General features: G+C 42.7%; 1 protein-coding gene across 1 annotated transcript in view; it reads right to left on the bottom strand.

Moving 5' to 3' along the window:
* Positions 1 to 4,708: 4,708 nt before the first annotated feature.
* The window catches only part of tmem232 (transmembrane protein 232), a 161,746-nt gene continuing 150,287 nt past the window's right edge, over positions 4,709 to 16,167 (bottom strand). The window contains exon 14 of the mRNA XM_041185329.1: positions 4,709 to 4,843. Within this exon, the coding sequence (XP_041041263.1) occupies positions 4,709 to 4,843 (135 nt within the window). The remainder of the gene's footprint in view (positions 4,844 to 16,167) is intronic.

The raw sequence follows: 16,167 nt of genomic DNA, 5'->3' as shown, positions 1-16,167 counted from the left end.
CACTCCAGCCTTCCCAAACAAAGCCCAGGAGCTAGGTTAACCAGAGGGAATTCCCACATAGAATTTCCATGACTTTGGCTTATTTCCTAGCTCCCAATATGTCAGTAAAAATGCTGACACCTTGAGTGGCAGATGTGGGTCTCACCTGCTGCTGGCCTAGATCTGAATCATGTCTAGACCCTCATATGAAATACCAACTCCATTTACTACATCCACCTCTTTGTGATACATACTTAAAATTTGCATACTGGCAGCACAGTCTTCTATGCAAGTGATGCCAGTATTACCATTCCTGTTCCCCTTTTTGGTAGGTACCCAGGATGTGCCATGGGTAACATGAGCAATTGTTAATCAAATGCTGATGAGGTGACCTCCAAAAAAGTTCAATACAATTAGGGTTAGGAGCCAAGATTACCAATGGCTGCTGTGTCGCACACTTGTAAAGCAGTTCCATGCATTTTTGGAGCCTAAGGGCCGGATTTCTGTGGAGTCAGGTCAACTCTGGAAACCTTTAAAAATGGCGGACAGGACCCAGATGCAGACTGCTCACACCCATTTCTGACAGATCCCATTTTTGCCAGCAGGGATAAGGTGGGAGACCCTCAGGGATCGCCATTTGAAATTAGTGCTGGGTTCAAACAGACTTCATTTTATTTGCTGTTTCAAAGGCCTTAACCCCCAGTCATGAATTTATGGAAGAGATGAAAACTCTCTTGAAGGGCAGACAATGTCTGTTTAAGTGTCATGATCTGAAATTTTAAAATCCCCAGCTCTTTAAACTTGGAAAAAAACTGAACCTGTTAGTTAGAGTAAAAAAAAACCATCAGCTGGATTGCTTTGATTGACAGACCATCAAGTGTAAGTTAGGAAAAAACCATGACCACATGTTCTATAGTTTCAGTAGAGTTCTTTATTGACATTTCCCAAGTGGTTATTATAGTTGAGGTTAATATGAATGCTTGGCTGAGTTTCAAAAGGTACAAAAGCACCATGGCTGTGGGGAGGATCCTGATTGTACAGGTGAGTGGCTGTGCAATGGCGACCAGGGCTCCAATCACTGGGGGAGCGGGGTCTTCCCTATGGTGATCAGAGGTGGCCAGGGCTGGATGATGGTTCTGATATCGCTGGTGGTGGGGAGGTGGGGGGGTGGGGGGGGGGGGGGTGGTGGGCAGATGTCAGGGTGCAGACAGGTCACCAGGAGTGTTTTAGCTTGTTGTGCCTTGAGGAAGCAACCCTGTTTCTCCTGGCCCACAAGCAACGCTGTAGAGGCCCTTGTTCAGCCCTTCTCATCTTCTTTCAGCTGTTGGGCTTTCTGAAGCCAGGGAAACACAAACAATGAGTTAAAAATAGAATGTTAAAATGAAGACAAGCATCCTCATGATGTTTAAATGACCAAACCACTTATTTTAAACGGATTGGTCACTTGTCCCTGTTACAACCACAGCCAATGTTATTCACTGAGCAAACCAAATCCCAGAGGGAAACTTATTTTACTGATCATAACTTTTTTTTGTATTTTGAAAACATGGGGAAAACTATTAATCCCAGAAGCATAGAATCTCAGTAACTCTTTTAGGATTATAAAATTAGAAGATTTATTAATGAGAAGAAAAAAAAATTAAACACACAAGATGAAAATTACACAGTTAAAACAGTTTTACAAAACATTCCCCCAAAAAATCCCACTTGGTCAGAACACACAAATGAACTACTTGGCAACAGCTCCGTTATAGACTTCAACCATAAAAATCCAGTAATATTGCCCAATGCAAAAACTGCTGCTACTTCAATAAGGTACACCACACGATTTCTCACTCTCTTCCACTCTGCTGTGGAACTGAAGGAAGTTCAGAAACAGACTGCTTTCTGGAAACAAAGATTTTTCTGGCTGGAAACTGAATGGCTACTTCAAAGTCACAACTTTGCTCCGTACAGAGCTGGTCTCAGGACGTCTCCCTCACACAGCCAACACAACTCAACTAAACATCTTTTCTTAAATATCCTTATCCCCTTTGATCTTAGGCTCCATTGTACTAAGTACCTCTTTGAACTCAATTTCTCCAAAATATGAAAAAAAATCATGTTTTCCTATTGCCTTCACTTTCAGGTCAAATAAAATTGAATAACTTTCCCTTGTTTACCTATGAAACCTTCGTAAGCTATAAAAAAACCTTTTTCACATCTAAACCCCTTTTGAAATTTAACAGCTGAAAAGTCAAGACTACCTATCACCTAATGAAAAATTTAAAACCCAACCTATTTACTCGTACATTCAACTTCATCATAGCATTTCATTATAAATGCACGCATCTAGCACCTTTCATCTCCTTCTTCCTGCAGGCAAGCTGTCTTCACTAACCTTCCCCCAGTTTACCACCATATTCCCGAAAATATTTAAAAACCAACATCCACCTTTATATCCCTCCTCCTATCTCCATTAAAACCAGAGTTGAGCAGATGGGTTTGGTTCCCGTTTTAGACTTTTTGCATGTTAACCTCTGATTCAATTGCAATTCACTTGTTCCTGGGAATTAAAATTCAGCTCAATACTGTAATGATGGTCAGCGAACCAGGTGAACTTGATCAGGTAGGTGAGCATTCAGTGGCAGTGAGGAAGGGGCTTCAAGGAACATAACACATACTATTGAACATGGTAGTAACAAAAAAAAGGCCTCCAAACAGCAGCTTAACATCACTATGATAGAGTAATGGATTCTTCAAGAAGAACACTGTAACAGTTCTGTGATTCTGTGAAGTTTTGCTAACCTGATCCAAAATATTTGTTTGCATAAAAGATTTAATCTGCCCAGATATATACAAAGTCTATCTCCTGAAAAACAATTTATCCACATTTCTTTGCACTCTTTTGAGATAACCAATGGCAATAATCCTGTTGGAAATTCACAACTGTTATCATTTGAAACTTGGTACACAGCAAGATGCTCTAAGCAAAAATGTGGCTGATATGAAACTGTAAGAACCCAGAATAGAAAGCGAAATAATGTAGATGCTAGGGATCTAAAACAAAAGTTGAAATTTTCTCCTTTGTGAATTAATGCAGCGTTGTTGGATGGAAAGATTGCTTGGCTTGAAAATTCATGGCTCGAGGCTTTTAAAACCTGACCTTGTTGAATTTCCTGGGGTTACGCAATTTGTCTACTTTCGGCAAGCACCTGCACTGGCATTGGAGCTGTTGGGGCTGGTTCCCACTGGGTTGGAGGGAGAGGTTAAGGGGTAGGAGAATTTGATGGTGGACAGCTGCACAAGGGAAGAGCTGACAGGATGGTGCAAAAAGTCGTAAAACAGCATCTTTCCATGAATCGCGATTTCCTAAAGCCAGACCCATCTTTTGCTAAAGAAAGTGCTGTACACTGCCTATTGCAGGAGTCTCACTGAACCAGTGTGGGACAGCTAAATTAAATCCCAACAGAAAGAACAGTGGAGTCCCTGCATTCCTGAATTTTGTACAATTTCCACTGATGACTGTTCATGTCTGCCTCAATAATTGTGCAGAATTATGGGGCCCATTGTCCCAAGGCACATGTGGAATAGATCAATCCAACATTTTCCACAACTACTGTGGCCTTGATGGTGTTAAATATTTGAATATCCAGGGATAGGGTAATGTTGTGGTTACAGTAATCAAGGGGACTGGAATAATAATCCAGGGAACATGAGTTAAAATCCTACCATGGTCTTTGAGTTTTTGAATTCAATTGGAAACAAACTAGAAATATAAAGCTGGTATTAGTAAAAGTGACCAACAGACTTCAGATGCAACTAATGTCTTTTAGAAAGGGAAACCTACCTCCCTTACCTGATCTGGCCCATGTGTGTCTCCAGTCTCCCAACTACGTGGTTGACTCACAACTGCCCTCTGAACAGATCCAACAAACACCCAGTTGTATCAAACCACAATAATGGTTCAAAATGGTGGCGTACCACCACTTTTTTGAGACAACCACTGGTGGACATTAAATGCTGTCCTAACCAGCGATACACACATGTAGAGAATGAATTAATAGGAAATGCTGAAGATTATTTATTTAATAACATACTGTGACATTCCTAATCTTAAACGGAGGCATTTAAAACAGCAAATGGCTCCACAGTTGTGTCACCAAATTTGAAATAATGGCAAATGGGGTAAGGATACCTTGATTTTGGCAGCAGTAAGGCTATATGGAACATACATATAAAAACTCAAGTGCAAAGGTTTACAAGATCTTAACTCAGGATTTTAACAAGGCTTGCATTTTTCTTGAATAGTTTTGTATGGTTAGAAAGAGAAGTGTAATGTTGAGGAACACTATTATTGTAAAGCAGTGGGAGGACTATATAAATTTCAGTAACATTATTACTATAGCATTGATGAGCTTGATTATCGTAGTGTGCAAATGACTGGCCTCATGCTGGTACAGATTAGTACACTACATTTTTACTTCGTGGTTAGCATGGATAGATCTTTAATAAGATACAGAACTCTGTTCATTGATTAATAATAGCACTTCAAAGATTTAATAAAATTGCATTTCTGCTATCTTGTTTTAACAAATTCTGACAGAACGTCACAGAGATAACTGGGAGACAGATATAGTATTTCCATAAAAGACACTGCTTCCTCGCCATGAGTCTGTCTGATACAGCCATGAATAGCTTGGATACCTTTGAGATTTCCCATCATGGTGGAATTTTACATGGGGTTGACTTATTTGTGAAATTTCTCCTCCTTCCTCGTCATCAACTCAATAAAAGCTTCTGTCTCTAATTTCTGTTTCTCTTGGAGTTGTTGCTCCCTTTCTTTTTCTTCATATTCCAGTTTTGTTTGTAACTCTTTTCTCCACTGTCAGATGAATAAAGCAGACATTAAAGTAGTATGCATTATATAAATATAATGACATACAAAAATAAACAAATTGATAAAAGTAATCATGCTAATGGGAGTATGTAAGTTTGATTTTTTTTTTTAACCCTTAACCCTTAATGAGAGAATAATATTCAAAAACATTTTGAATGATTTGTAGGAACCAAGGGGTCAAATTGGGCAATCAAAGTGATGATATTACATAAGTAAAACCCCATATATATGTAGACATTGGAATTTTTGAATGGGTAAAAAGCTGACAAGAAGTGTGAAACAAATTATAACAACAGAAAGTAAGAATAAATGTTTCCTATACATATACAGATGTATAGAATATTGCATGCAGTTCTGGAATCCAAATTATAGGAAGGATGTGATTGCACAAGAGAGGAGATTTACCAGGATGTTGCCTGGGCTGAACAGTTTTAGTTATGAGGAGAGATTGGATAGGCTGGGGTTATTTTCCCTGGAGCAGAGGAGATTGGGGGGGGCGGTGGGGGGACATGATTGAGGTGTATAAAATTATGAGGGGCAGAGATAGGGTAGACAGGAAGGAACTTTTCCCTTTGGTGGAGGGATCAATAACCAGGGGCCATAGATTTAAGGTAAGAGGCAGGAGGCTTAGAGGGGACGTGAGGAAGAATTTTTTCACCCAGAGGGTGGTGGGAATCTGGAACTCACTGCCTGAAAGGGTGATAGAGGCAGAAACCCTCATAACATTTAAGAAGTATTTGGATGTGCACTTGCGATGCCATGGCATACAAGGCTATGGGCCTAGCACTGGAAAATGGGATTAGAATAGTTAGGTTTTTGTTTGACTGGCGCAGACTCGATGGGCCGAAGGGCCTTTTTCTGTGCTATAAACTTCTATGACTCTATGTATACATGCATACACACAGTCTGGCACCAGGTCTTCCTTCTATTAATATGACCAGACAGCAAGTGGGTGGACACAAGAATGCCTAGCACTAAAGGGATAGGGAATCTCCTGACCTGATACAAAAGGCATCATAACTGTGTAGAAAAAGCTTGATGGATCAGATGGTCTTTTTTAATCTTAGGTTTTTTGTATGTTCAAACACTTGTCCACCTTCAAGTTAATAATTTCAAAATCGCAAGAGTTCATGAATTCTACATTGTGCTTAATCTTCATGTATGATTCCCACTCAAAGTGTATTTTTGGGGCTAGAATGGAGCTCCCGTATTCTGTTAAATTACACTTCCAAATCTTTTTATGGTATGAAAGAGCAGTACTAAATGTATAGAAAGTTCTCATAATAAGTCATTCATTATAGCAAAGTTAAAGAGTGTAAATGGCCAGTTGAGAAATCATAACACTTTTCAGTAAGGCAAAGAAATGAACAAAAGGGGTCCACATTGTCCAGGACAGGGAAAGTGAAAAAAATCTTGCCCTCAAAAAGGGATGCATCTGTACTGTAGCTGAAATGTAAGGAGAGAAAGTTAGAGAAAACCAAGCTACTAGGTTTTATTTCCTAAAAATGCAAAGTAGTTTTAAAGCCATTTTAGTACAAGGGTATCTCTCAATCTGAATAACTCTGAGGGCAATCATGTATTTTCAGAACAGATTCAGAATAAAAGGAAATTTGGGAAAAACTTGATTGAATGGCTAATTGTGTTTTTAAAACCAAAGGTAACCCCACAATTCTGATTGGTCAATACTTTTCTTTTCCTGCTGTCCAATTTAAAGGGAGGTGATGGCGTAATGGTATTGTTGCTGGACTAATAATCCAGAGTAATGCTCTGGGGACCTGAGTTTGAATCCCACCACAGCAGATGGTGGAATTTGAATTCAATAAAAAAAAACATGTAATTAAAAGTCAAATGATGACAATGAAACTATTGTTGTAAAAAACCCATCTGGTTCACCAAGGGAAAGAAATCTGCCGTCCTTACCTGGTCTGGCCTACATATGACTGGTTGACTCTTAAATGCCCTCTGAACTATGCAATTAGGGATGGGTAATAAATGCTGGCCTTGCTAGTGACACCCACATCCCATGAATGAATAATAAAACAAAAAATAGACTGACAGGCAAGGGGAGAATCAAAGACAACTGACAGATCCATTAAACACTGATGGCGTGGAAATAGTCATACCAGCCAGACCTGGTAGTATTGACTCATATAGCTACACCTCTGCAGGGCTGACCAATCCCACTTCTGGTAACATCTGAACTGAATCAATATTAGACACACTGACTCAATTGATTACCTGGCTCTATCCCTTTGGCATAGAATCAATAACCAATGCAGCAGCTCATTTAATGGGTCTTGGCTGAAAACTCAAGACAAATGCCAAAGAACAAAACGTTGTGTTCAAAGAAAGGCACCTCGAATGCTGATACAGGCCATCTATTACTGTGAAGTATAACTGCATTTGGAACAATATTTGAAGTCAAGAATGCAAGGAGACTGCTACATCTCTTAATCTTTTTTCCCCCACAGAAAAGGCAATCTCAGACTGTTATCAGCATTGTAAAATAAAAGAGTAGGTGGTTATCAGCATGACAATGACAGAAAGATCAGTTCACTGTCCATCAAAATTAAAAATTAACTGAGGACACTGAAGGGTGCATTGATGTAATCCTATAAAAGAAAAGCTAATGTAAGTAATAATACAAAGTTACAGATTCTAAAACATCTTTAAGGAATATTCAACCTTGTGCTTGGTTCTTAAAACTACATTGGTTCACATCTGGGGCAGAATATTATGCTCGGCATGCAGGCACGCACCCGACACCCTAAGCTAAAAATGACGCACAATGATGTTGGGCGTGCGTCCTGATGTCATCATGCAGTCTCACGATATTACATTCGGTGGGCGCGCACTGGAGTCAGCTGCACGCTCGTCAATAATTAAAAGGCCTATTAAGGCCATTAACAATCTAGTTAAATTCAAATTTACGCTGTCCATCCAACTTTATTATTTGGCAGGCAGGCGAAAAGGCCAGGTGGCCTTTATATTCTTTCGGAAACCTCATTCATGAGCGGGATGAGGTTTCCTAAAGCAAATAAACATTAAATAAAAACTTTATTTTTGAACTAAAAACATGTCCCAGTTCATGTGACAGAGGGGACATGTTTTATTAAATTTTTATTCTCATTTTTTTTTATACACAGCGCTTGAATCTCCCTGAGGCAGCTCTGTGCCTCAGGGAGACTGAAGCGCTTTTTCTTGGTCATGCGTGAACTGCTTGCTTGGCCTGGTTCTCCCCCCTTCTCTCGCCATAACAGGCAGCGGTCAGCACTGCCGCTCGCATTCCATGCTGGGCGGGCCAATTAAATTCACCGCATGAAGTCGCGGTGTGGAGCTGATCAGGGACAGCAGTCAGCTTCCCAACCGTCCTCGCCGAGCACCCCCACCAAGGGCAAAATCCTGCCCCTGCAGTTTTTAGGGGATGCTATAAAGTATTTAAATGCAAGGTGTATAGCAAACAAAGCCACTGAGCTGAGGGCATAGAGAGACACATGGCAGCATGATATCATCGTCATAATAGAAACTTGCCTTAAAGAGGAGCTATAATGGCAGCTCAACATGCCAGGATATGGAGTTTTCAGGCAGGATAGAGAGGGGGCTAAAAAGGTGGGGGTGTAACATTATTGGTTAAAGAACCACAATCCAAGCCCAAATCCTGACCGTCTCCCCAAGGTCCGACTCCCGACACCCCCCCCCCACCCCCCCACACCCAGGCCTGACTCCCGACCACCCAATCCCCAGGCCCAATTCCTGACACCCACAACCTCCCCCGCAGCTTGGTTCCCAACTATAGTGGCTTGCTCAGCATTTGAGAGGGCAGTTAAGAGTTAACCACATTGTTGTGGGTCTGGAGTCACATGTAGGCTGAATCAGGTAAGGATGGTGGATTTTCTTCCTTAATTAACAGACATTCACCGAATTACAGAATTTTTACAGCGCAGAAGGGGGCCATTCAGTCAACCATTCTGCACCAGCTCTTCAAATGAGCAATTCACTTAGTGCCATTCTCCCACCTTCTCCCCATAACCCTGCACATTGTTACTTTTTAATTAACAGTCTAATTCCCTTTTGAATGCCTCGATTGAACCTGCCTCCACCTCGCTCCCAGGCAGCGCATTCCAGACATTAACCACTTGCTGTCTGAAAAACTATTTTTCTTATATTCCTTTATTTCTTTTGCAAATTGCCATTAACCTGTGCCTTCCCATTCTTGATCCTTTCCCAAGTTGGAACAGTTTCTCCCTATCTACTCTGTCCAGACCCTCATGAATTTGAATACCTTCTCTCAGCCTTCTTTCCTCCAAGGAAAATAGTTCCAACCTTTCCAGTCTATCTTCATAACTGAAGTTCCTCACCCCTGGAACCATCCTCATTATTTTTTTTTACTCTATTTCTAATGCCTTTGCATCTTTCCTGAAGTGCCGCACCCAGAACTGGACGCAATACTCTAGCTGAGGCCCAACTAGTATCTTATACAAGTTCAACATAACCTCCTTGCTCTTGTATTCTATACTTCTATTAATAAAGCTTAGGATACTGTATGCTTTTTTAACTGCTCTCTCAACTTGTCCTGCCACCTTCAATGACTTATGCACATATACACCCAGGTCCTTCTGCTCCTGGACCCCATTTAGAGTTCACATTGGCAAACTATCCGGATTTTTACAACAATCAATGATTGTTTCAAGGTCACCATAGAACCAACTTTATATTCCAGATTTATTAATTGAATATAAATTCCACCAGCTGTCATGGTGAGAGTTGACCCTATGTAGCTGGAGCAGCATTGGTCTGGACCTCTGGATTACTAGTCCAATGACATTACCACCACAACACCGACTCCCCAATTTGTATCTTTCCACAAAAGATAGTGAAAAGCAACAAAAATTTGTATTTACCACCGTTCACATTTTAAAATGTCTCAAAGCACTTTCAGGAATGTTATAAAACAAAATTTGAGACTGAGCCACTTAAGGGGATAAGAACAGATGCCTCATGGTTTTGTAAAAGAGATAGGTTTCAAGAAGCATCTTAAAGGAGTAAAGAGAGGTAGGGCTAGATTTTAAGACCATAAGACATAGGAACAGAAGTAGGCCATTTGGCCCATCGAGTCTGCTCCGCCATTCAATGTGATCATGGCTGATCTGATAATCCTCAACTCCACTTTCCTGCCTTTTCTCCCATAACCTTTGATTCCCTTACTGATTAAAAATCTGTCCATCTCATTTTGAAAATACTTAACGACCCAGTCTCTACAGCCCTCTGCGGTAAAGAATTCCATAGATTGACTACCCTCTGAGAGAAGAAATTCCTCCTCATCTCTGTTTTAAATGGGCGCCCCCTTACTCTGAGATTATGCCCTCTGGTCCTGGACACTCGCATAAGTGGAAAAAGCCTCTCCGCATCTACCCTGTCAAGCCCCCTAACAATCTTACATGTTTCATTAAGGTCACCTCTCGTTCTTCTAAACTCTAATGTGTACAAGCCCAACCTACTCAACCTCTCCTCATAAGAAAATCCCTCCATACCTGGGATCAACCTAGTGAACCTTCTCTGGATTGCCTCTAATGCCAGTATATCTTTCCTTAGATAAGGGAACCAAAACTGTTCACAGTATTCTAGGTGTGGTCTAACTAGTGCCTTGTACAATTTTAGCAAGTCTTCCCTATTTTTATGCTCCATTCTCTTTGAAATAAAGGCCAACATTCCATTTGCCTTCCCTATTACCTGTTGAACTTGTATGTTAGCTTTTTGGGATTCAGGTACAAGGACTCCCAAATCCTTCTGTGCTGCAGCCTTCTGCAGTCTTTCTCCATTTAAATAATATTCAGCTCTTCTATTCTTCCTGCCAAAGTGCATAGCCTCACATTGAGTATACTGTCGGACAATCTGCCCACTCACTTAACCTGTCCATATCCCTCTGTAGACTCCTTGTGTCATCCTCACCATTTGCCTTCCCACCTATTTTTGTGACATCCACAATCCGCGATAGTGCATTCACTTCCTTCATCTAAGTCATTCATATATATCGTAAATAATTGAGGTCCCAGAACTGGTCTCTGTAGCACGCCACTAGTTACAGGTTGCCAAACCGAAAATGCCAGCCTTATCCTAACTCTCTGTCTTCTATTAGTTAGCCAATCCTCTATCCATGCTAAAATACTACAACCAACACCATGGGCTCTTATCTTATTAAGTGGACTTATGTGTGGAACCTTATCGAACGCCTTTTGTAAATCCAAATATATTACATCTGCTGGTACCTCTTTATCTATCCTGCTTGTTACCTCCTCAAAGATTTCTAATAAATTTGTTAGGCATGATTTCCCCTTCATGAAGCCATGCTGACTCTGCTTGGTTAGATTATGTATTTCTAAATGCTCTGCTATTACATCCTTTATAATAGACTCCAACATTTTCCCAATGACAGATGTTAAGGTAACTAGCCTATAGTTACCTGTTTTTGGCTCCCTCCCTTTTTGAATACAGAGCGCTGTGGTCCCTGCACCGACCCCCGCCCGCCCTATCCCACCGTTAACAGGCTGGAGGTAGGATTTCCCCACCTTAGGGACAGGAAGTCCCACCTCAGAGAGCTGGGGGCAATTGGATGGCTGGCAGCTCTGTAGTCCCAGCAGCACAGTTGGAAGCGGTGGCCACTGCTAGGACAACAGGCAGTCCCCAATGGAGATCAATGCTGGAGTTGAACAATAGGATCAGTGAGGGGGATTTTGCCAGGGTCAGGCTGGTAGGCCTTGGCAAGGGGGGAGAGTGAAGGGCCAGCTTTGAGAGGCCAGGGGCAAAGGTAAAGGGGGAAGGGTTGCATCCAATTGACGCACAGGATCCACAACAGAGGCCCCTCCCACCAACACTTGCCAGACACCAGCCACACAGCTAAAATCTACTGGGCCTCCTGCTTGGCATGGGCCTCCCTCTGTCGCAGATGAAATAATGGTGGGGCAGAATGAGGCCCTTAAGTGGCCATTAATAGGTCACTTAAGAGTTTCAATAGGCTCAAGAGTGGGCAGGATGCCTGACGACTCCACTGCCCCCCATAAAATTGTGAAATTTCATACAGGTTGGAGACGGGGCAGTATGCAGGAGAAGGCCACTCATTGGATTTTTTGATGCCCCACCCACCACCTTCAAACCCTCCAATGGGAAAGCGTAAAATCCAGCCCATAGAGAACTTCGAGTTTAGGGTGGGAATTCCAGAGCTTAGTGCCTTGGCAGCTGAAGGAACAGCCACCAATTGTGGACCAATTAAAATCAACAGGCCAGAATTTGTGGACCATAGTTATCTGGGAAGTTATAGAGATAGGGAAGGTGGAAATGGTGGGCTAGCCACGAGTACATTGGAGTAGTTTTAAGTCTAGAAGTAGCAAAGGAATGTTTTACAATCCAAGTAGAGGCGGATAACTTTTAGAAAATTCCATTGGCTGACTGGAAGGGTCGCATTTTGAAAAAATCTTTCATTCATGGGATGGGGGTGTTGCTGGCTAAGACAGGCACTTATTGCCCATCCCTAACTGCCCTTGGGAAGGGGTGGTGAGCTGCTTTCTTGAGCTGCTGCAGTCCATGTGGTGTAAGTGCACCCACAGTGCTGTTAGGGAGGGAGTTTCAGGATTATGAACCAGTTACAATGAAAGAACGGAGGTATACTTCCAAGTCAGGATGGTGAGAGGCTTGGAGGGGAATTTCCAGGCGGTGGTGTTCCCATGTGTCTGCTGCCCTTGTCCTTCTAGATGGTAATGGTCATGGGGTTGGGAGGTGCTGTCTAAGGTACCTTGGTGAATTCCCGCAGTGTATCTTGTAGATGGTACATACTGCTGCCACTGTGTGTCGGCGGTGGAGGGAGTGAATGTTTATGGAAGGGGTGGCAATAAAGTGGGTTGCTTTGTACTGGATAGTGTCGAGCTTCTTGAGTATTGTTGGAGCTGCGCTCATCCAGGCAAGTGGAAAGTACTCCATCACACTCCTGACTTGTGCCTTGTAAATGGTGGACAGGCTTTGGGGAATCAGGAGTGAGTTACTCATTGCAGGATTCCTAGTCTCTGATCTGCTATTGTAGCCAGAGTATTTATATGGCTAGTCCAGTTTAGTTTCTGGTCAATGGTAATCCCCAAGATGTTGGTAGTAGGGATTCAGCAATGTTATGCCATTGAATGTCAAGGGGAAATGGTTAGATTCTCTCTTGTTGGAGATGGTCATTGCCTGGCATGTGTGTGACATGAATGTTACTTGCCACTTCTCAGCCCAAGCTTGGATATTGTCCAGGTTTTGCTGCATTTGGACATGGACTGCTTCAGTACCTGAGGAGTCACAAATGGTGCTGAGCATTGTGCAATCATCAGCAAACATCACACTTCTGACATTATGATGGAAGGAATGTGACTAATAAAGCAGCTGAAGATGTTTGGTCTGAGGACACTACCCTGAGGAACTCCTGCAATGATGTCGTGCAAACTGAGATGATTGACCTTCCAACAACCACAGCTAGATATGACTCCAACCAGCAGAAAATTTCCCTCCCCGATTCCTACTGATTCCAGTTTTTCTAGGGCGCCTTGATGCCATATTCAGTTAAGTACTGCCTTGTTGTCAAAGACAGTCACTCTCACCTCACCTCAGGAGTTCAGCTCTTTTGTCCATGTTTGAACCAGGGCTGTAATGGGGTCAGAAGCTGAGTGGCCCTGACGGAGCCCAAATTGAGCATCAGTGAGCAGGTTATTGCTAATCAAGTGCCACTTGATAGAACTGTTGATGACCCCTTCCGTCATTTTACTGATGATCGAGAGTAGAGTGATGGGGCAGAAATTGGCCGGGTTGGATTTGTCCTGCTTTTTGTGGGTGGGACACACCTGAGCAATTTTCCATGGTAGATGCCATTGTTGTAGCTGTACTGGAACAGCTTGGCTCGGGTGTGGCAAGTTCAGGAGCATAAGTATTCAGTACTATTGCCGGAATATTGTCAGGGCCCATAGACATTGCAGTTTCCAGTGCCTTCAGCCGTTTCTTGATATCATGGGGAGTGAATCGAATTGGCTGAAGACTGGCATCTATGATGCTGGGACCACCAGTGGAGGCCGAGATGGATCATCCACTTGGCACTTCTGACTGAAGATTGCTTCAACCTTATCATTTATACTGATGTGCTGGGCTCCCCCATCATTGAGGATGGGGCTATTTGTGAAGATTCCTCCTCCAGTGAGTTGTTTCATTGTCTACCACCATTTATGACTGGATGTGGCTGGACTGCACAGCTTAGATCCATTGGTTGTGGGGTCGCTTAGCTTTGTCCATTGCATGCTGCTTATGTTGTTTGGCACACAAGTTGTTCTGAGTTATAGCTTCACCAGGTTGACACCTCATGTTTAGGTATGCCTGATGCTGCTCCTAGCATACCCTCCTGCACTCTTCATTGAACCAGGGTTGATTCCCTGGCTTGGTGGTAATGATAAAATAGGAGATAATCTGTAACCTTATGGCCCAGCCTGTGTTCGAGTACAATTCTGCTGCTGCTGATGGCCCACAGCACCTCAAGGATGCCCAGTCTTGAGCTGCTAGATCTGTTTGAAATCTATCCCATTCAGCATGGTGGTAGTGCCACACAATATGATGGAGAGTATCCTCAATGTGGAGATTGGACTTTGTCTCTACAAGGACTGTGCAGTGGTCACTCCTACCAATAATGTCATGGACAGATTCATCTGCAGCAGGCAGATTGGTGAGGATGAGGTCAAGTATGTTTTTCCATGTTGACAAGATTTCAAGTTTTCAGACTTTTATTACAATAAACAAACTAAAAGCAACATTGTCCAAAAATATTTAGTAGGCAACTTATACTCTAAAATAGAGAAATGATCCCCACTTAACTTTTAAAATGGCAGAAAATCCCCCTCCACATTTATACTTTAAATCCACTCCTTGGCCAGAATATAACGCTCGTTGGGCGGGCGCACGCCTGACCCGACTGAGCATAAAATGATGCGTGATGACGTCAGGTGAGTGTCCCAACGTCATCGCGCACTCACGTGATATTTTGGTTGGCAGGTGCACATGGGAGCTGGCAGCGCACCCACCAACAATTAAAAGGCCTATTAAGGTCATTAAAGTTATAATTGAAAAAAATTTTTCACTGCCCATTCAACCTTACGGTTAGTGGGAAGGTGAAAAGGCCAAGCGGCCTTTGCATTTTTTGGGAACCCTATCAGACCACGAATTAGAGGTTATCTGTCTGGAAAAGTGAAAAGGAAGTAAGCCATTGGGAGCTAAAATTAGCTTTGGACTGGTTCTTGGAGAGTAAAGGGTACACACAAGAGGGAGGATTTTTCCCTCATCAGGTGGCTCAGCGGGGGTGGTTGAGAAGCCAACCACCGCCCACGATTAGGACCAGACCGCGATTCCACGCTGGTGGGCCAGTTAAGGCCTTTCCAGTGTGAAACGTGTGGGGCAGTGCTCAGCGCTGCCTGTGTGTGACAGGGGTGGGGGGGGGGGGGGGGGGGGGGGGGGGGGGCAGGAGAGCGAGCGCGCAAGTTCACGCATGCGTGCGGGTGCATGCCGGAAAAGCTCCCTGAGGCAAAGGGCTGTCTCAGGGAAATGAAGAGCGAAGATGAATTGGAGATTCTTCGCTCTAGCCAAGCTTGGCAAATCTTACAATCCCAATTAAGTTGTCACAAACTTGGTCTCTTGAATCTGAGTATGAGTTCCCTCCCGCATTTCACATGGTGACTGACAGTGCCAGCATTTTCACCGCTAAAGGTGTAGGACTAGTTGCTTCTATCTTCCTTCTTGCTCTCTCTCTCCCAGATTCTTGTAGCTTGACTTGTCTGTGAGGTTCAGGGATATCTGAAGAAAAACCCTGTAACCCGATACTACAATGGCTTGCTATGGACTCTTCCCCTTTCAAAGCCCATCTCCATTACAACATGAATCATATGGGTCTTATATCCAGATAGAAATGCTAATTAGCTATACTTTAGATTCTGAACCTCATTCAACATTGAACTTAAATAGACAGGGGGAGAACTTTTAGCTGGGCGGGCAGGCACAAGTGTAAAACGACCCGTGATGATGTCAGGCGAAAAGTGGAGTTAAGTCCCCAAACAGATCAGCCATGATCTTGTTGAATGGCAGAAAAGGCTCGAGGGACCAAATGGCTACTTCTACTCTTATTTCTTATGCTGTTATGTTCTTCACTTTTATATTCTTCCTTCCTCAATTTTACCCTAAATTAAAGAGAAAGTCCCAAAACATAACCATCCTACAAAGTTTATATTTGTAACAAATGGATGAGGGTATCAGCAGTA

The sequence above is a fragment of the Carcharodon carcharias genome, chromosome 4 (assembly GCF_017639515.1).
Source record: "Carcharodon carcharias isolate sCarCar2 chromosome 4, sCarCar2.pri, whole genome shotgun sequence".
NCBI classification, from domain to species: Eukaryota; Metazoa; Chordata; class Chondrichthyes; order Lamniformes; family Lamnidae; genus Carcharodon; species Carcharodon carcharias.
The sequence above is the reverse complement of the archived record's forward strand: the minus strand, read 5'-3'. Positions and strand labels throughout refer to the sequence as shown.